General features: G+C 43.3%; 1 protein-coding gene across 1 annotated transcript; it reads right to left on the bottom strand.

The window, feature by feature from the left end:
* Positions 1–9367: 9367 nt before the first annotated feature.
* On the bottom strand, positions 9368–22369 carry tmem86a (transmembrane protein 86A). The gene is made up of 3 exons (XM_080474910.1): positions 22245–22369; positions 13302–13566; positions 9368–12374 (listed from the first exon to the last, which is right to left on the bottom strand). The coding sequence occupies exons 1-3, from the start codon at positions 22263–22265 to the stop codon at positions 11944–11946; spliced, it is 717 nt and encodes a 238-aa protein (XP_080331036.1). The 5' UTR covers positions 22266–22369; the 3' UTR covers positions 9368–11943.
* Between the last annotated feature and the right edge of the window lie 233 nt (positions 22370–22602).

The raw sequence follows: 22602 nt of genomic DNA, 5'->3' as shown, positions 1-22602 counted from the left end.
GTTCAACTAAAAATGCACAAGTTCTGTAATATGGGAACTGCGACTGTGAAGTAGATGGCAAGTATAAATAAAGAAGGAATCTCAGCCTTTAAAAACACTATTTTGCAGCACTTTTTTTTTTTTTTGTCTTTGAGAGTCTTGACATTTCATAGAATCCAATAACAAAGTACACTGACAACAGTGGAGACAAACAGGAGCACCGGGGAATTACAAGATTGAACAGCAATATGGAAATGGTTTCCCCAGAAGTGTCTGTGTTTCGTGTTTCAGGTGAAAAAGGAAAATAAGAGTTTGAAGTGAGTGTCTGAGGATGGGCTGACCTGCACTTTGAAGATAAAGTCCGCGACACTGGAGACTCCTACCGCCGACCTCGAGGCCACTGCGCCACCTTCCATCAAATGTACCAACGAGCATTTCGTGGGTTTCACTTTCTTAAAAAAAAAAAAAAAACTTTTTTATTATCTCCTTTTCTGTTGTTGTTTTTGTTTTGTATTTCCCAACAGGACTGTTTCGGTGGAGCTTATATTTCCAGGGAAACAAACCTCCAGACTGCGGAGATGAGTAGCGACTGTGTTTTCTTTCTTTCTCCCTCCCCAGAGATTAGAGGCTTCGTTCCTTCATTGCCGCACTAAACAACATCATCTTCCCTATCTTGCAAACAGAGACGTATGGGTAGCATAATAAATCCTCCCTCCGAGTGCCGAGTTGAAAGTAATCCAACCAAATCCCTCCTCACAACAAGCTCATTTATTACGGCTCTGTCTAACAAGATGCTTACTTGCCCGAAGGTGCAAGTTGGGGCATGTAAATATCTTCTCAAGGACGTGTGGCTGTCCTCTGGGGTAACTCGCACCAACACAATAAGAGGAACTGAGGTTGTGTTTATTATAGTCACTCACGAGTAGAATCCCTGCCAGTGGCGGCTGGTCAATAGAGGGCGCTGCTCTCCCCGGTGAAACCAAAAAGGACATTTCTTTTTTTTAAATATAAAATATATTAATAAACTGTAAAACTGTCGAAATGTGTTTATGCTAACAATGGGCCCTGAATTGTATTTGATACATTTTCGACAGATAATCTTCAATAAAAGAGGATTTCTTGAATTCTTGCTCTCGTTCGCGTGTGAGGTAGTGATGTGCGAGTTTGAACGAATCGTTCAAAACCCGCGAGTCACTTTACTGACCCGTGACTCACGAGTCACCACGTTCATTAACTCGTTCACCGATTCATTCTTGCTGCAGCCGTCCAGCTGCAGAGAGGAAAACAGAAACGTCCCTGGTGTGCTGCTGCTGCTGCTACTGGAGCAGTCGGTATGTGAGGATCACGGCTTATCGCGGCCGCCATTTTCTTCCTGATTCGTGTTACAAATTTTGGTCAGCGACGCTCTGCGCCTTCCTCGAAAAACATGCATTGTGATTGGATAGTGTTGTCGCGTAATTCCTCGGGATTCCCTCGAATGACGTTGGGAAAACCCCTCGTCCGCCGCCATTTTGAATCTTTCACTTCCGTCAACATTCAGACCGTCACCGGAACGTATTAAAAACTCACTCGACTTCGACACATAAAAACGGATTAAGTGACGTTTTTGAAAGGTAAAACGACGTATTTTTTTTTTATTATTTTGACTTTCTAATCTCGAAGTTTTATAACTTTTTAAGGTTCCGAAAAAAAGTTGACTTGAACAAGAAGAGGAAGATGATTTGATTTGTTATTGACCAATATAATAAAAATACATGACACACATTTACCAGGTTATTAACAAAAACATGTACAGGTATATGGATAAAATGTGACAAATAGAATAAATATGGTGTGGTAGTAGTATGTAGTAGTATGGTAGTAGATTATGACGGCTCCAATCTTAATAATATCAATTTTATTTCAGAGCAGGAAATAACTTACAATATATATTATTATTCCTTCAGATTGAAGAATATAAAGAGACACACCTTCAATGAAAGTTTCATTAGAGATATCTTGATTATTAAAGAAACTACAAATGTTTTTATGTAAAAAGTTATGTTTTCGGTCAATTTACACCTTTGGCAAGTGCAGTAATTCGTACACTTCTTTTACCAATAAATTCCTTATTTGTTAGGATTCCTGAATGTTTTTTGTGTAATTTTGTTTGTCTGTTCCTACTCTTTCCTGTGGTACCAGTTACATTTCTTCACATACCTATGAACTGCACGTTGCCCACTTCAGTGGTCCGCTGGTAAAAGCAGCCGCGCTGCTCCTGCTAATAGCTGCTAAAAGCAGCTGCTCGCTCCGGTAGCCGCCGCCCCTCCCGTACCTGAACGTCTGCAGCGGCGCTGGAGTCAGAAAGTTTGAAAGAGTGACGGCGGATTAAAAAAACCAAAGCTTGTTGAAATAAATACATGAATTAATACATAATAAATATTGTTAAAATGGACCTTTTTCACACTTCCGCGTTTTAAACCGGATGTGGTGCTCATTTACTTCCGGTGGCTATTGCTTTAGCACGGCTGCAGCATGGGCTGCAGCGTGTGTTGTGTTGCGTTTAACGCTGTCCCCTATGATTAGTTCCGCCCTTTTGACGTTATTTATTGATACTAGTAAAACTATTTTTGAAATTTGTAAGAAGAAAACCCGAATTTTGGAGGACAAAATGAAACTTTTCACCAATATATGAGAAAGTTTTGTTCTACCGGCCTTCGTCGCCTTGTACCAGGACGGCGTGGAAGTCACAGATGGGGGGTGGGGGGGCGGAGCACCAAGGGGAGGCGGGCGGCTGACGGCGCCTCGCCGGCGCCCAGCAGGTGGACGAGCGAAGCAGGATGTCATCCACTCGGCTAATGACGTTTTTAAAGGTCACTCAGGCATTAAAATGCAGGTCCACATTTCTCGTGTTTTATGTTTACGTACGCGCGATGAGAAGGGCGGTATAATCATACGACCGGGACGAGGGGACTCATATTTTACATTATAAGCATGTTTCTGTGGGAAGATTTTAAATGTAACTTAACCTGTCCAGAGCCTCTCTTTCTATCAAATTAACTTTGTGGCCTTTAAAATAAAGATATGACGTCTGTTGTTTCATGGCTACGAGTCAGAACACTGGACGTTTTTTTTGTAGTTGGATTAGCAGTTTAATTTTCTTTTTTCAAACCATTTTTTGTTGTTTTCACTGAAGGAGCCACTTATTACTATTGTATTTCTCCTTATTATTGCGTCACTAATTTAACAGTTCTACCCATTTTAACTGTTTTGATAGTTCGCTGGTTTTGTTTCATTTGAGGCAATTTTTTGTGGTGTATTTCAGCCGTTTTAAGTATGTTTTATTTATTTTATTCTATTTTTAGTTCTTTTAGCCATTTCGATTCTTTTTGAAATTTAGTCTGTTGTTCCCCTTTTTTTTGAAATTATATATGTGTGTGTGTGTGTATACAGTAAATATGTCATCTGCTATAGAAGACATAATATATGTACATACATACACAAACATATAAAGAAGCTATTGCATGATGTTCTTGTACTCTCAAGGTATTATTCTTCTCTCTGTATATAAGGTGCAAGTATAGATGAGTCAGCGTTTAAGTGTTACATGACCTATTAGGTGGAGTGTTTTGAACTAGAAAATCCTGGTGAATCTGTCAAAAATGATTTACTGACGCCAAATTCTTCTTGTGATTGATTATGATCTGTAAAATGTCACCTTTCTTGCTTCCTTTCTGTTTTTCTAGGCCGCTGTAATGTACAAAATGAACACCAGGGGTCAGACTTGCGCTCTGATTCATGTCTTGTGTTCTTGGAGTTTCTCGTCACTCAGCCAGACGTTGTTCCATTTCTTCAAGTCAGATCATTAAAAAAAAAAAAAAAAAGGTTTTAATTTCATTCTTTAACCGTCTGGATTTTCATGCCCTCTCAAATAATGTCATAAAACTTGCTGTGCCCGACTCGATTTGTGTGCAGAACTATATACTTTGTCTTGATATTGCAGGGTACAGCTCGTTCTCATTATCTTAGTCTGTCAATAGTTTGATGCAAATCAGGCAAATTTCAAATCTTGACTTACCTTTTGTCGTTAAAGCAACTGTTCCATTCCTTTATTTCACATCATCACCACGTTGCTGCAAACGCATAACCTTTAAAATTAAACTTCAAAGTTTTTCTTTGTTGTGGTGCAGAGGATATAGGATGAAAATGTGTATATTTGAAAATGATAGATAGATAGATAGGTAGATAGATAGATAGATAGATAGATAGATAGATAGATAGATAGATAGATAGATAGATAGATCGATAGATCGATAGATAGATAAAATATAGATGAATAAATTAAATATAGATTGATAGATAAATATGGACAGACAGACAGACAGACAGACAGACAGACAGACAGACAGACAGACAGACAGACAGACAGACAGACAGACAGACAGACAGACAGACAGACAGACAGACAGACAGACAGACAGACAGACAGACAGACAGACAGACAGACAGACCGACCGACCGACCGACCGACCGACCGACCGACCGACCGACCGACCGACCGACCGACCGACCGACCGACCGACCGACCGACCGACCGACCGACCGACCGACCGACCGACCGACCGACCGACCGACCGACCGACCGACCGACCGACCGACCGACCGACCGACAGACAGATAGATAGACAGATAGATAAAATATAGATGAATAAATTAAATATAGATCGATAAATAAATAAATAAAATTATTATGGAAAATGCCTCCAGTCTCAACATAAAAGCCATTTTAATTATGCAAACTACAGTGAAATGGTTTGGCCGGATCGGAGCCTCTTGCGGGTCAGTTTTGGCCCACAGGCCTCATGTTTTACACCCCTGCTGTAGACGACGGTTGGCCAAGAGAGGAGATTCTTGTACATCCAGACATGGTGTACTATAGTTTGTTTTCACTTCCTTCTCGGTTTTCTTGTGTCAGGAGGTGCCACACGCGACTCAGCAGGATTTTGGTCCGGTGGTCACCTTGGCTGATGACACAAGTGTCTGCCCATCAAATAAAAAAATAAAAAATGCTGTTGTTGTCATATTTATACATTAATAGTCTTCTCTTCTCCTCTGTTATGTTACCCGGCACAACCGAGTGTCCCAATGCTTTCCCGCTGCCATGTGTGATGTTTTCTATCAAGTAAAAGACGCCTGTCAGGTGCTTTCAAAGGCCTTTCCTCTGAGGAGCTCATCGCTTCTCCAGGCTGAATGTGTTCCGGCGAAGGGCTGCCAAACCAACAGAGAAAGGTTACAGCCTCTCTCCATCCTGACGTCAGGACTTCTGGCTGCCTCCCAGCTCGGTTTCTTTAGACCCACCGGGGCGCTGGCAGTCTCGGGTTGCCAGGTTCAAATCAATTAAATACCAAAAGGTGGGAAAACCCACGTCAGCGGTGCCTTCCGCCTCTTCACTCCTCCACAATAAAGTGGAAGTGGTTGAGAGTGAAACCCTGAATGGTCATTCTGGGAACAAAAGCCGGCTGCACTCAAAAGGTACTGAAAGTGCTTTTCATGCAAATGTACTTCTTGTTTTAAAACATTTTATAAAGACGGCCTTAAAAGTGGAAACCTGAACATTAAAAAAAGAAAAATTGTCCTTCACAAAGTTACTGATGTGAATGACTGACCTTGCTGTTTCCATCATGAAGTACACGTTTTGCTTTATTGATTCATCTTTTCTCTCTCTCTTACATGACGTACGATTACTAATTAGTAGTTTATCATTTCATTGCTGAGGACTGTGGTACTGTTGGTTCTTTGATGTGCGTTCTTTTTTCTTGTGAAGGGAGGGGTTGTTTGCATTTTTCTATTTTTGTACTGGTGCTTTTCGGTGAAAATGAAAATTATTTATGTATTTTTTTTTTGTTTCTTAACATTTTCTTTGAAATGTTCAGTTTCCTTTGAAGTTTGAGCCGGATTGGAGCGTCTTGTGGGGCAGTTTTGGCCCATGGGCCTTATGTTGGACACCCCTGCGTTAGTCTGACCCACACCGTGCTGAGAGCCCAGCGAAGGTTTCACAGCAACACATCCATCATGCTTGAAAAGTTTCTCTACCAAGTAACTGAAAATTAACAGTTTCTACTTGATGTAAGAATTACTGTCATTGTTGGGCAGAGGAAGACACAAGTACTGGAGAAAAACAGCCCAGAGAGAGAGAGAGAGAGAGAGAGAGAGAGAGAGAGAGAGAGAGAGAGAGAGAGAGAGCAGTCTGAATGAGTTTCCACGAGGTTGTTGAAAGCACATTTTCCACCTCATCCAGACAATGGAGTGCAGCAGTTACCAGAACAGAGCGGCCCGTTGTCCTCCAGTCCTTTCTCTGCAGTAAAAGCACTTCAGTCGGAACACAAAACACCACAAAGTATGAATGCCGGCTGATTTTTTCTTCTTCTTTTTTTTTTTTTAATCCACCGACAAAAACAACAACAAAAGAAAAATCGCCAAAATGTGTTGAAGTTGCATTGTATTTGCATTTATTTCTCCAATAGATATTCACATTCAGAGCAGTTTCACTACAGCAAAGAAACTAGTTCATCTCTACAGTCGTGAAAGAAATAAACCACAAAGTGAAACTCGAGGACATAGAATTTTTAAAAAAGAAATAAAAATGTATTTTCTAAAAAAAAAATAAAAGAAAGTGGCATGATGCATTGTATCGGGGCCGTCAAAGGAAATGTGCAATTTGTGGGCAATAACCTTCTGCCACAGTGATGAAGGGTTAAATAACACTTTATAAAAAGATTTATACTTAAAGGTAGGTAACACTTTCGGGGAAATGGGTGTTGCTAATTCTCTTATGTTGATTTGTCACTTTCAAAATCTTATTTTCCCTCTCAAAGTAACTAAAAAAAAAAGACAAACAGAGCATATAGTTTTTGACAAAACGGTACACAATGATCCTGGTTGTAAGGAGACTGACTGGCCTGATTCAGGGGTGTCAAACACAAGGCAGGACAAGTGAAACATCCCATAATAACATTTAAAGTCAAAACTTAAAAGCCTTTCTTTGTTGCGTTGCACAGTACACGTGATGAAAATGTTGATATTCCTGCAAAAAACAAACAACAACTACTGAAAATGACTGCAAGCTCAACAAAAAAAAGCCAATTCTAATGGAACACGGCTGCAACAGGCAGACAACTGTCCCAAAAGAGTTGAGCCGCTACTCATAAGACATTTCTTACAAAAAATATATTGATTTCTTGCAAATTTGTACCATTTTCTTGGCGGTTGGGTCGGATTGGAGCTTCTTGAGGGACTCATGTTTGACACACCGGTTGTATGAAGATCAATGTTAGAAAGAGGGAAAGAAAACAACTTCTCAAAATAAACTCATACTGATGTTGGTGGGCTGTCAGCTCCAAAAAGTACGAAGAAGTTCAGCACCGACAGGGAGGATTCACTCCATCTTCGTCATGAACGAGTGAGGAAACTTTACAGTCAACCTGCTGCAAGAGCGCAGGCACAAAGTTTCAAATTAAGGATCACAGGAAAAGAAAAAAGCAAGCTTTCATTCGTATAAAAGTGCCAACTTTTGATGGCCCCGGCGGAGCCGCTGGCCGTCCTCTACTACTGTACAACAGCTACTGATCCACCTCCCGGAGCTCTCGGGTCCCTTTTGTCCTCAGGACAACAGGGCTGTTGACAGGCCCAGGTAAAGTGATGCGCCTGCTGGCCCCGCCATCTGTGTGTGTGTGTGTGTGTGTGTGTGTGTGTGTGTGTGTGTGTGTGTGTGTGTGTGTGTGTGTAGAGGTTCAGATGGTGGCTCATACGCTGGATGGAAACAAAGTCGTCTCCTCTGAGTCATATTTCATCTTCTAACCTAATTCCAGCTACGATATCGCCTCAACAATAACCTTCCTCCTGAATGGAAGGCCGAAAGCAATCCTGCACCGCGCAGCGTTGGGGGGGGGGAGACGTCTTGGGATACATGAGAGCACTCTAATATATCTGATTCCCCACAATTAAATTAGTTCAGTCTCGTCTGAAGCTTTGGTTATTTGTGCCCAAGAAAGTAGAAGCGTGGCGTTAAAGGCTTCCACAAACTGCCGTCTGAGACGATCGTTCGGATCGTGCGGATTCCGCTCGTACAGTCTGCAAGAACGATTATCTAAGATCGTCTCGTACAGTTGTGAACAGTGTGAGGGATTTCAGTCAGTCATTTCAGTTCGGGAGCCCCATAAAGAGCAATCTCCCCTTGAGTGGTACGGACCGGCGAAATAGTGCCGTAAATAACACTCAACTTTAAACTTTAAAGTTTGTCATTGTTGTGGCGAAGAGTATATGTGGTGAGAATGTCTGTATTTTCACAAAACCAAACAACTATACTGCCAAAAAGGAGTACATTGTTCTTACAGTCCACTGGGTTTTCAGTGTTCAGAGATATCAAAAAAACTCATCGGAAGTTTTGCGCTTTTGCTTGAAAATGTTGCGTGTGAACAGACCCTAATGTGTCCGCTACTCTGAAGAAATTAAAAAAAAAAGAAGAAGAATGTTTTCACAATAAGTTTTTACAGTGTAGCAGCACGGAGTGGAGGATCTTTCCAGACAGCTTTGGCCCACGAACCTCATGTTGGACGCCTCCGATGTGAGGAAAAGAATTTGAATGGTCAAAGCTAAACTCCCCTGATAAGCACGACTGTCCACTCTGCTGCGTGTGAACAACAGTCCGGAGGCTTCCTCCGACAGAGGACAGCAGTAAGCAGCGCTTACATAAAGTGCCCCCATTGTCTGGGTGAGTAAGACGATTCGACTCCGTCCTTGCCTTTCCCGTGACACCCGAGGCCAAGTCGAGTTCGCCGGGTTCTCTACCTGTCATCTACCGAAGTGGGATTTAGGAGCCTGCCTTCGCCACACGGGGGGACGAAAAGGCAACGCAGAGGACGAGTGGTCACGCAGCCACGCCCATGAAACTGACAAAGCAGAAATATTGTGCTGACAAGCAAACCGACGGCCCAGAAGGAAATTGAGGAACTATCTGACAAAGCATTAGTCAAGAATAGCCACTTGGGCCGAGTGTCTTTCTCGGTCGCAGCAGTGTCAACGTCACGGTCCGTCTGCAGAGCCGTCATGGTGGCTCATGTGATGCATAGACACACTTCTGTGTGTGCATGTAGGTGTGTTACTGACCGCTTTCAGGGTCGGTGACCCAATATATAAAAAAACCCACAACAGGGGTTTGTTTCTTTCCCATCCCTGTTTGTTTAACCAACAATACACACGGTTAAGTATTTGAGTGTGTCTGGTTTAAACTATTAATATGTCCCTTTTTGGGGGGTTGAAGTAAATAATCCGTTTACTCTGTGGATATTAAACATTTTCAGTCAAGCTGATGATCTTACTTTTACATCGGGGGGGGGGGGGGGGGGGGGGGGGGGTCAAACACATTTTAAAGGATTAGTGGGCCGGATTGGTAAAATAGTGGAATAAAACCCTTTCAATTCAAACTTTAAACTTTTTCTTTGTTTTGGCGCAGAGCGTACGTGAAGGAAATGTCTACACTTTCACAAAGGTCAAATAAGTACGACAGAAAATTACTACAATCGCAACATAAAGCCAAATTTTAAGATACCCCTTGCAGTGATTTCACATATATCGCCCTTTTCCAATGGTCTCGACCTATGGCTGTTGCATTATGGGTGTTTTTACAAACTCACCCTTCCGGACTAATGCTAGTTTCCCATCTTTCATAGCAGCATCACCGATACCTCAGCTCGGGTCTCAGTGTTGTGTTGCACCCGCTACTCTTAAGTAAGTACTTTTTAAAGAATTAATTTTTTCGTTGAAATTTTTACCATTTTCTTGGTGGTTTGGTCGGATTGGAGCTTCTTGAGAGTCGGTTTGACACCCCTTGATTTACATGAACTGTTGATATAATATAATAGAAACGGTTGTTATTAAGGTGAAGTTCCCAGTTTGGATCTGCTCAGTCAAATACTCAAGTCCTGACCGTCTGATGAAGCTATAGCTTTAAGAGCAAGTGTGACGACGCGTCAAAAATATCCAATGAAATCTGTCGGTTCACAGCTTTTTCTGGCCTTGAGCTGCTTCTCACTCCTTACCAGTACACACACTTTCACTCAACAGCTAAGACCAAGGTAATAATACGCGTGCACAAGACGTGCTTCAACTGGAGAGAGAGTTACAGTATTCAATACTCTGTAAGACACTTCATTTCTCAACAAAATAAACAAAAAGGTGGGAAAAAAAAAACAACAAAGTGGCAGGTGTAGGAGGTGTAGGAGGTGAAAGACTGAGTATCAGCCGACCTGACGGGGATTAGCCCGGCAGGATTTTGCAGGATTAAATCTGATGTTCTGTGAGAAGGGAATTATTGGGAATGATTGGGAAAGCTGTTCCCTCACACGACAAGCAAGTTCCCTTTTTTTTCTTTTTTCCGTGGGCCCGGCCGCCTCGGGGCAAGGTGTACGTTTGTGTGCGTGTCGTTACGAGTGAGTGAAGGTCTTCTGAGGCGCACGTACACACAACAAACAGCCCGTAGCACAGCCCTTTCTCTGCGATCGCTGTAAAAAAAACAAAAACGATCTCAGGTCAGAGGCAGCGTGAGGCGGCTGATCTCGCCGGGCGAAAGGATCCCCGTGAACTTTTCCTAATAACAAAACCAGCAGGAGCTCTGACTGTCAGGTGTGCTGACATTTGCGCCAATGCTTCTAAAACAAAACAAACTGCTTCACAGCCTCGTCTCCGGCGAGTACGATTGTTACTGTGCAGCAGGATGTCAGATCTCACGTCCCACCTCCCCTAATACAAGTATTCAGTCATTAAAGCTGAAATACACATTCAGTTTTTTTGTTGGTCTTTTTGCAATCGAGCGACTTTCCATCGCTGCCTTCGCACCACGTCGGCTCATTTTGTTTTGTCTGGTATCCCTCCTTCGTCTAGGTAAGATATTCAAGGCCCCATTTACACCACGACGTTTTCAAGTGGTTGCGTTTCGGGGACGTCCGTTTACACGACAACGCTGCCGAGGGCCACTGAAAACGTGGCTTCTTGATAAGGTGGAACTTTTCCACAACGCTCCGACTCCGCCGTTGAGTAAACGGGCGAAAGCCCCGTGTCGATGGTGGAATCGCTGCTACTGCGTTGATGGACACTCAGAACAATGTTTTCCTCCCATATTCTCCTGGGAAACAGAACAACAGCACCCACTGGTGGCCCAACGTGAAAACTACGTCGCTTTGAATCGTTTTTAAAACGTTGCCGCGTAAAGGCAAAATGATAGAACAGGTGAGGGTATGATCCTGACTATGAGAATAGCACCCTTAATTCAGGGGAACACAAAACAAAAAAAAAAAACACTCCCTTCATATACATATATAAAAAAAGGTCACTGGCAACAAAACATGAGGAAAATAAAAGGGTGAATTGTGTTACTGGTTGGAGGTCAGTGTGTGGAAAGACTGAAATCGAGGTAAAATGTTAATCTAACAAATAAACGCGCATGCACGCACGCATGCACGCATGCACACACACACACACACTCCACAAAGTTGCCAAGTGACTCGCTAACATCAAATTAAAGTGGCTAAAAGTAAAGTAATACTCAACATGTATCTATATATATATATATATATATATATATATATATATATAGATATAGATAGCAGGTTAATATTACTACTCTTGTCGTCGTGGTAACGCGGCAGAGAGACCGCCTCTCAAGGTTTGAAGGACTGAAGATAACACCACAAAGTCTTCACGCTGAGAAGACATGTAAGACTACCATACGAGTGGGATAACGGGGCGATAACCACGGACAGGCTGTGGGGGACCAGTCGCCATGGTAACAGCGGTGTGAGGGCACCACACTGAGATGAAGGCCGGGGGTCGGGGATCTGGCAGTGTGATGTGTCCATGATCACTCGGGGTGGAAGCGAGGGGAGCCGCCGCCGCCGCCGCCCCCGCGGCTTGGCGTGCGCTACAAACCGCTCATGTTCTCTTCTTCCTGGCCACCTCCACGTCCTGGCACTCCACGGCCGACAGCGCGATGAGCATCTGCGCCGCGTAGTAGGTCGCCATGATGATCGCCCGCGAGTGGGGCACGGGGAAGCAGAACTTGTTGACGGCGATGGTGAGGTCGGAGACCATGAAGAGGACGGCGCCCAGGCAGGCGGACAGCTTGGTCCAGGTCCACAGGTCGTTGGCCAGCTGCAGGCCGGCGACGGCCCTCCAGCCCATGAAGCCGATCAGGCCGATGTAGACCGCCACCAGGTAGGTGAAGGGGCCGGACAGGTACGGGTAGAGCAACAAGTAGCTCAGCGACGACACGCCGCCAATCAACAGGCCCGCTTGCAAATTGATGGGCTTCATCCCGAAGGCGGACGAGTAGAGGATGTGTGTGATGGCAAACATCAGAAGGCCTGTGGGACAGTATATGTAGAGTGTGAATGCGTACGAATACACAATACAGAACACACAATGCATATACACACCTTATCAAGAAGCTTGAAGCTGTTAATTCTTCAAGTTTCTAGGCACTAACCCTAACCCCGGTCAGAACCCCCAGACCAACACCCTTGTCCCCCACTGATGGGTCAAAATGGAACGAAGGAATCAGTAAAATATGATTCGTTTAATTAACAAAGGTAAAATCATCCAAACTCCCCAGTGGAAATGGATGAAAACCAGACCCGGTTCTCTTCACTCTAAAGGTGTGTTCACATTCCCCTGTTTGGTCCGGATCAGAGTCTCTTCGGGGAAAACTACCGTTTAAATGCATCCCTGGGAAGAAATAGAGTTTTCTGAATTTGCATCGGAACTTTTCGAAAACGGTCCGACTCTCTTTCAGTGGAAACGGAGGAAAACGCAACTTTTCTGAAATGCCGCCACTGGTCATGCGCACCAAGTCCTTTGCACATGCTCGGTAGACGGACAAAAAGAACAATGTTTCCCCCAGAGTATCATGACTCCCAGGCCATAGTCTCCAGGGACTTGGTACTTTTATTTTGACAGTCGCCGTAATAACAATCCAACTTCATCGTCTGTCCATAAAAATGTTCATGTACTTCCATTGTTAATACTTATAGAGTATTGTTCTCTGCTTCATGTGTGTGTGGTTTCATTACAAAACAACCGACAGCGCCCACTAGTGGATCAACATGCTAACTACAACAGCATTTCTGCTATGGAAAAACAAAACTTTTTTCTGAAATGAAAACGCAAAAACGACGCGTTTCCTCTTTAAATGTCGTGTAATCGGTGCCTCAGCGCAGCAGATGAAGGATTTAGTTCTTTCAAACAATATTGTTCCTTTCCCATATCTGTCTGGTGTCAAACGTGGTCCTCACCGTGGACGAAGTAGCCCTGCTCCTGCCAGATGAGGAAGGCGTCTCCCAGTGCAGAGAAGATGAGGCCAGCCAGGATCTTGCGAGCGTTGGAGTGGGCGCCGAGGAAGCTGAAGCCGTGGGCCAGCAGGAAGACCCACAGGCAGAAGATGGGCAGGCATTTGATGAGGGCGCTGAACCACGACGGGCTGGAGGTGGGCAGCCACAGGACGAAGTACACACACGTCGCCTTGAAGAACGGCACCAGTTTAGGGCCCTCGCTCTTCACCTGAGGGCACAGTTTAAACATACTTTAGAAACTGCACAAGACTGAAATGAGAAAAAATAAAAAATCCCAGTAAGTTTCTGGAACCGTCTTTGTGGTGGAGAAACAACAGCGACTAGAGACATGTAGAAATATACAAGTGAACAATATGGGTTTTATTTTGTTAGGTTTTGTTTATTATTATTTCATTCCAGACATGTTAAAACATACAAAACCTATTAAACGTAGCGTGCACGTACGCGCGCGCACACACACATTTAATCTCTTCGCCACCATTCAATAATCACATTTTATTCTCAAGCTGCTTCTTGAGTCTTTATGTTAAAAAAATAACATTTTAAGATAAAAGTCACATTAGAATTACACCAAACAATCCTAATAAGTGAAGCTGGACGGTATTCTGTGACTAATTGTAGCAGCATCATTTGCAATGCGACAATAAACTGTGAAGCTAAAAACAAATTTCTTTAAAGACTTAAAGTTATCATCCTGGCATTGGGAAGTCTTAACTATGTGCTCTCATATTCAGTGACGTTGTTTACCGAGTCAGAGCCACTGTCGTCATCCTGATTCATTAAAGCCGTCTTCAAGCCGAGGACGGGAAATTCACTCGGTCACGGCAGTCGAGTTAAACTTCATATGACTGCTTAACGAGTGCTGCGGAGGCAGGGAGCGGGAACAGGCTGCAGGCGCTGATTTGTGTGCTCATTAGTTCCTCGCCATGCACCAGACGGGCACATGTCTTGTGGCCGAGGCGGAAAGTCGAAGGGGAAACGTGAAAAAAGTCTCTCTCACACTCTTCGTCTGACCTTTTCATTCGCTCCTTTTCAGCCTACTTGTGTTCTTATCCCCCCCCCCCCCCCCCCCCCTCCCCTTTGTGTCGGGTGTTTGCGAGAACGGCGAGTCCCGTTCGAGGCTGGAGTTCTCTTTTGTAACAGTGAGAACAAGTCATATTTCTTTCTGTCCAAATGCACGAGGCCCGGCGGGGTCAGAGGAGGACAGGAAAAAAACGCCTCCTGAACGACCACCCACCGACGCTTCTGAGAATCAGTCACATGGCAAAGATGGAGGGGAAGTGAGGGAAGGGTCACTGGTGGTATTTTAGTGATGGAGGGAGAAGATAAGGAGGAAGGAGGATGTCAGCATGGTGGGGAATTAGCTTGAAAAACCTCGACTGAAGACCACAAACAGCCTGACGCCATCTTCAGAGGGCTGAACTGGTAAAATAGTGCCAAAAATAACTTTTAAATTTAAAACGTCAACGTTTTTTCGTAGTTGTTGTGCAGCGTATACAGGATGAAAATGTCCATATATTAATCAATTACTACCAGAAATGACTAAAATCTCAACATAAAGCCGATTTTAGTTGTATTTTCTGACACAAAATACAGTCAAACGCCCCCATCCCCCCACCACACACAAAAAGAAAAAAAGTCAACTTAACTTAATTGAATCTGTCAAATCAACATTACAAATTCAAGTTTTTACACAAATACATTGAGTATTGAAGTCAAGATTATTTGTTCAAATTGAACCACACTGGGTTTTTTGTGTGTGTGTGTGTGTGTGTGTGTGTGTGTGTGTGTGTGTGTGTGTGCGTGTGTGTGTGTGTGTGAGATTGCAATCACTAAAAGAGTTACCGTACAGAATCAAAGTACAACGTGTACACGTCTACCCTGAACTAGGAAGAGGAAGCTCGATCGCCATCACAAGGAACCAAGCTGAGACAAAGAATCCTGTTTCTCTCAAACACGGCGGACGACAATGATGCACTCGGAATCACTTTCAACCGTGTGTTTGAACATGTTGCTGCCAAGGCTGCAAACAGAAAACACATCGTTTCAGTTTTGCTTCTCTGGGTCATTAAATGTGATTGTAGAGTGTGAAGCTCCAAATGACTGAGGCCAGGTTGAGACTCACACACACACACACACACACACACACACACATACACACCCACACACACACACGGTTGTTTGTGTGTCACTCAGAAGATCTTCACATGGGGGTCTGTTAAGATTTTCTATTTTCTGACTGTATTCTTTTTTTTTTTAGTCGTGACAAAATTACACTCTCAAATGTGCCTCTGTGTATTTGCTGGACGGTTTCAATGTATTTGAGTCTTTGTGTTAAAACGCAGCTCTATTTCATAGATTGACGCTAGAAAAGTTGATTATTCTCTTATGTGTGTGTGTGTAGGCGTCTTTTATGTGTGTTTTCTGCACGTCTGTGTATGTGTGTCTGCATGCCTGTGTGTTTACATATGTTTTAATGTGTGTGTGCACGTGTGTTTTTGTGCGCGCATGCATGTGTGTGTGTATATAAATGTTTTTGTGAATGTGTGTGTGCAATTGTATTTTGTGTGTGTATATACATGTTTGTGTGTGTGTGTGTTGGTGTTTAGTTTTTGTCTGTTTTGTGTGCATCTGTGTGTGTGTGTGTGTGTGTGTGTGTATGTGTGTGCCTGTGTGTGAGTGTGTCCTTCTATGTGTGTGTTTGTGTGTACATACATCTGTGTGTGTATGTGTGCCTGCATGTCTCTGTCTGTGTACAGGTGTTTTTTGTGTGTGTGCACGTGACATTCATCTGTCATTTGTGTTCAAGCCAAAGCATCAAAACGTAGAAGAACAAGTTCTCTAACTATCCAATCAATCTGGTAATGCACGTTTTAAAAACCTTTAAAGTTCCGATCACATATCCACCTCAGATTCCATCAGGCTCTTCCACTTCCCAGCGGCACGACGGGAATTCTTTCACTGACGCAGGCCCACCGACGGCTGTATGATGGGAACTAATGCCCTCCGCTCTCTCTCGGGTTCTGTGAGTGTACATTGAGTTTATCTGCTTGTTCAGGCCAAACGCAGGAGAAACAAACGCTGGCAGCTCTCCCGGAGCAGACTGCATCAAAACTCTGTTTATCAAGCCGCTGGTGGCGACTGAAAGGACGGGAGAGAAGCTAAACATCTTTGTCCTGCTGGGATCTGGGATGACTCACATTACTGTCATTACACACACAGGCTCTGTCAGTCACTTCACAGGGAGCAGGGATAACAGACACAAAGCTCATGTTCAATGAGGATCAGTCAGGTTGATTGTTGTGGCTCTTCTGCGGTCGTCGTAACTAGTTTGTCTGCACATGCTCAGTAGATGGACAATAACAACAATGGCAATAAGTATCATGACTTCCAGTCCATATTCTCCTGGGACTTGGTGCTTTTATTTTGACAGTCATCGTAATAACAACCCAACCTGGTCGTCTGTCCACTAGAACGTCCGAGTTCTCGCCATTGTTAATGTTTAGAGCTCATTGTTCTCTGCTGCATGTGTGTGTGGCTTCATTAACAAAACAAACAACAGCACCCTCTAGTGGCCCGACGTGAAAACTTCATTGTTTTCAGCGTTTCTGTTTGGACGGACATCTTTTTCGAAACATTGTCATGTAAATATGAAACTTCTCTGAGACGAAAATGAAAATACGAAGCGTTTTTCACCGGAAGCATTGTACAAACATCATTTTAGCACAATTGCATCTTCAGTGGGCGGGACCGGTGAAATAGTGCCGTAACAACTTTAAAACTTTAGACATGTGAATTTTTTTCTTTGTTGTAACGCAGAGTATATGTGATGAAAATGCTGATAGTTTCACCAAAAAATGTGCACAATCTCTACATAAAGACAATTTTAACTAAAAGTTCTGGTGACAAAATACAGTGGAATTTTTTCACTAAACTTCTCCTATGGCTGCATTATGGGTGTTTCTTTGAAAAGCACGAGGTTTGCAGCTAATGCAAGTTTGCTATTTTTTATGGCAGCATCACCGATATTGCAGCTGAGGTCTCAATGTTGTGCTGTGTCGGCTATTTTTAAGCAATTTGTAAAAAAAAATTTTTTTTTAAATCTATACTTTTTTTTTTATTCCTACAATTTACTTGTTGGACCGGTTTGGAGCCTGCAGTGGGCCAGTTTTGGCCCACGGGCCTCATGTTTCACTTATGCAGTTGTTTCCCCTGGTAATCTCATGATAAAACAGTAGAGACACGGTTTTAGGCAGCAAGGCGTCCAGCCATCATTTGGACGGTCAATTTCCGGAAAAGACGGATGAAAAAATTGCGGACGTGTAGTGATGGCCATTATACACATATTTCAGATGCTTTATCTGAAATATGTGTATAATGGCCATCACTACTTGTCACCGTATAATTCTGCTTGAATTCATCTTTTTTGTTGTTGAAATATAGCGAATTATCGGCTCATGTACACAACTTGAAACTGAATTCCCGTTTAGTGTTACGCCCGGTAACGAGCGACGTGATTGGTCATTTGATACCATGTGGTTTATACCTTTTGAAAGGCGGACTCTGATTGGTTCACGATTCTCGGACTCATATTGATGCGTTCAAATGCTGAAGCAGAGAGGAAGAATTTCCTTTCCAAGCTTCTGAGGAATTATATCTGCAGAATCCACACAGAATAATTCCAATGACCTTTAATATATCTCATTTTTTAATTCCAAAATGAAATGAGAAAAATATATTCCCCCGCACAGCTATTCCTTAATGAGTCATGTCCATTAGCTCACCGCTCAACCAAAGGAATTCAGCTCCACTGGCTTAGAGAAACTGTGATACTGTCTGGTATTAGGGGATTACATTTGGTACCAACCCGACTGTAATCCCATTAGCAAAAAATGTGATTGCGCCGAATTGTTCCATCCAATCAACGTAAACACGATGGCTTGCTGGATTTCATAAGTTGCTCTCCTGGAGTCTTTATCGTTTCGTTCATCCCGTTGAAACCGTTGAGGTTACGCGTGTCAAATATCATAAAGTCGACTCCTCTTCATTTAGACATTCGTTTATTCCTGCAGCGCCGCTGCCAGGGATGTTAGTGACGTGTGACGGAGAGGGAGAGAACACGGTCTAATAAAATCATTCACTCGGTCATCATGTGGCATCGGGGCTGCCTGAATGATCACTTTGTAAATAAAGGCCGTTTGTGAGCAGCTGACCGAGTGCAGCCGTCCGTCCCCCCGGTTTACCAGGAGGAGGGTTAATGATTGACTGTTCGACATGGTAACTGACGTCCGGACAGCAAGTGGCATTGACCCTTGTTTTCTAAGGAGATCTGGAAGTCAAAGACAACGAAGTCAGTCTGGAGAATAGCTCATATCTTCATCTCTTTGTCAGTTTTTTTTTTTTTTAAATGAAAACGCAAAACTTCTGTTGAGTTTTGGGGTCAGTTCACACGACGACGGTGCCCAAAGCCACTGAAAACACAATTCTATGAGAACGCTCGGACTCTGACGGTGTAAATGCTGTTACCGGTCATGCGCACCACAGCTGGTAGTGAATACCGTAAAGTTCCTAATAGAAGAGCACCGCCCTCTTTTTCGAAGATGTGGAGCCGGCGACGAAAGAACAAACCTCACTAATTGATCAAATATTGTATTTTTGCAGTCGGGGCAAACAAGCATAAACGACAGTCAATATGATATATATATTTTTTCTTTTCCTCAAGTTGAATGACCGTGCACCGGGCCCTTCTCGTGGACATTTTAATCTTAACACTGTCTTTCAATACGGCCACAGCAAATCTGTGTTCCTCGTTGTGTTGCAGAAATACTTCTGTGTCAACAGTCACACCTAATTTCTGCATTTTACTAAATGTTTTGACTTGCACTCGGCTTGTAATCGCACACTTAGAACTATACGATGTTCTTCTGCACATGCTCAGTAGATGGACAGTAAGAACAATGTTTTCCTCCGTCGTGTCACGACTCCCAGTCCATGTTCTCCTGGGCCTTTTGACGGTCACCGTAATAAAACATGCAGTAAACACAGCAGCTCAGAACTAATTTTTTGTGTGTGTCTCGGGCAATAAATCTGTCTCGATCCGCTCTGTTTATCATTGGAAAGGATTTATTGGTCCTGGACCTGCCATAATCACAAATTTTCAACATTTGGGAGACGGTCCTGGACTAAAATGTATTTATCCTGTCTGTTTGCGGTGATCCAGAGATGAATCATATCTCAATGACCAAATAGGAGCAATGCACACTTTTCAGCCAGTTCCTGACGCCTCTTTATTGGCGTCACCAGCTGCGATTCATCCAACATTAATAGTGTGAAACTGTAGCGCCGACGGTGCACAGAGGGGAATCACCACTGGGATTTGTTTCACAAGCGCTTGAATTCACGTCGACGTGCATGTCAGCACAGAGGGGCGTGCTCGCCCGCAACGCCACAGATAAATCTGTCTGTAAAGACAGAGGAACGATAACGAGTAACAACCTAAGAATGGAAGTATGGAACTATAACCTTGGAAAGTCATATCAACAAAGTCCCGGGAAGCAATGTACCACCGACTTGCAAATTAAAATTTGTTTCTCGCTGCAAATTCTATAAATCCATTTTTTTTTTTGCCCCGCTCTGCCGTGTCCTCCCATTGTTAATGTTTATAGCCTATTTGTTCTCGTGTGTGTGGTTCCACGACAAAAACAAACAGCAGCGCCAACTAGTGACCCAAAATGACAACTACATCAATTTCAGAATGTTGCCGTGGAAACGTGAAGCTTCTCTGAAACGAAAACGATGCGTTTTCACTTGAAACGTCGGTAAACTGGGTCTCATTAAATAATTATTCGATTAAGTTAAAACAAATTACACACACACACACACACACACACACACACACACACACACACACACACACACACACACACACATCAGACCGACCATTCTGGGTCAGACACTCGCAGCATTAGAAACATGATCCATGCCAATATTTAAAGACCTGTAAACTCTTGTGTACCGACTGGAAACTGTAACACAAGTCCAGTCCTGGCCGGCACGAGAGTCATATGACAATAACATTTCGACGTAACTTCACACAACATTTCCTTTCTTCTAACAGCTGCTTCGACAACAAGGATGATTTGAGGTCATGATTGTAAAGACAAAGTCACTTTACAAGGAAAATGATAGTAAAGCTCTGGAACATAATTCACTTTTGTGAAACTTCAAGAAAACAATTTGTGAAATGTCTTCATGATTTTGTGAATTAATTAAAAAAAAAAAAAAAGCACAGGTACAACCGTATAACACTGTGACAATGTTCGGTGCTTTGTTCACCAGTAAGAGAGAATCATCTGTAAAGAACCAGAGTTCATCTGTTTCACCAAGAAAAAAACCCAAAACTCTGTCAATTAAGTGTGACAGCATTCATCAAGTCTTATAGTTTATAAATATCTGAAGAGTAAATGCTTGATACTTAGCAGCAACTTATACAGGGCTGGAAAGACTAAATGTGCGATCTGGAAAGTTATTCCACCTCTGGTTCTGGTCCTGTAGAAAGTCTGAGTCTGGTTCTGTAAAAAGTCTGGTTCTGGTTCTGTAGAAAGTCTGAGTCTGGTTCTGCAGGTTTCCTCCTGTTAAAAAGGAGCGTTTCCTTTCCACCGTCTCCTCACCTGCAACTTTGCCCATAACATGCGACCGATTTACACTCGTTATGTCTATACTATTCTTATAGCTGTACATTTTTTGAAGCTTATATTTATATTTGTATATATCTTTATTTAAAGCGGAGATTTCGTGGGGAATTTCATTATACAATATCTGACGAAAAAACTATGCTGATTCTGACCGTTCATGTGGAATTGTTTTGGTTTTTTTTCAAAATAAAGGCGTCTCAAAAGGATTGTGTTGTAAATGGCACTATGGAAATAAGTGTTTTTAATTAAAAAGTGACCTATACTTTATTTTTTCTTGTACTGAAATACTGAAGCCTTGGTTTAATAAAAGTCCAGCAAACACAGGACCTTCGCAGCATCCTCATCGCCGAGGCAACTCCACTGTCTGGCAAGCATTCCTGCGCGCGCGCGCACGCGCACGCACACACACACACACACACACACACACACACACACACACACCAGGGTTCACTCCAGGCTAAGTCACACCACACCATCCTTCATCGTGGGATAACATTTCATAGCTGCTGTGTCAAAGTAAGAAGATGCTCGAGCTGCTTCAATTATTCATAAACCTTGTGACGTCATCTTCTCTCGTCTTTTTCTTCTGTCAAAACAGCCAGTTCAGATAGTCTCAAACAACTGAGTCTAAATAAAGCACAGCTCCAGCAAAAAAAAAAAAAAAAAGATAAAAAAGAAAAGCAACTGCTCGGCGCATGCGTTACCGGAGGACAGGAAAGAGGAAAAAAAAAACAAAAAAACAGACACACACAAAAAAAGGTCGTCACATGACAGGTCTTCTTTCTTTTCGTGCCTTTTGAAACGTGTGGAAGCGTCCCTCAGTGGGACGTGGAGCCGCTGTGCCAAAAAACAAAAACACGCACACACGCAAAGGGAAAGTTGATTTCATGTGCGTAAAAGGCACACAGCGCGCGCGCGCGCACGTGAAATAACCTGAGAATGAAAGAAACGGGAGGCGAAGCGCTTTGCATGTGTTAATTAAATAACCACCCGGGAGACCGCGGGCTGGCCTTCTGGGACAAAGTACGACGAGCTGGGGATAATTAAAACGCAGTCGGCGTGAGCGCCGGAGCGGAATCAATAAAATCACGTTGCGGAGGTTTTTTTTCTTTTTTCTTTTTTTTCTCTCGCTTCGTGAATCTCGAGCCGCTATATCCTCCCTCATCAAGTCGTTCCGGTGTGATATACTCACCACGGTGACCGGAGAAACCATTTCTCCCTCGCTGGATCCGTGTCGGTGAGAAAAGGTGATTAAATTCTACGTGTTTGTTCCTCTTGTTTGTGTGTCGGACTGGAAGAGGGATGCCGATTGTTTTTGTCCTCGATCCGGGGCGGGGGCGGGCCGACGGGCGCAACGTGGGCTGGACCCTCACTGACAGCCAATGGGAGGAGAGGATGCCCCCCTGGTAGGGGCGGGGCAATGCGACAGACCACGCCCCCAGTGGGGAGGAGCCACCGTGCTGTTTACATATCGGAGCAGATGGCCTTTATTTACGTTTTTTTACAGAAATGGAGCTGATTGAGCTCGTGTTTTACCGAGGACAGAACAA

The sequence above is a fragment of the Lipophrys pholis genome (genome assembly GCF_963383615.2).
Source record: "Lipophrys pholis genome assembly, chromosome: 11".
Lineage (NCBI taxonomy): Eukaryota > Metazoa > Chordata > Actinopteri > Blenniiformes > Blenniidae > Lipophrys > Lipophrys pholis.
Note: the sequence above shows the minus strand (reverse complement) of the source record. Positions and strands in the feature narration are given on the sequence as shown.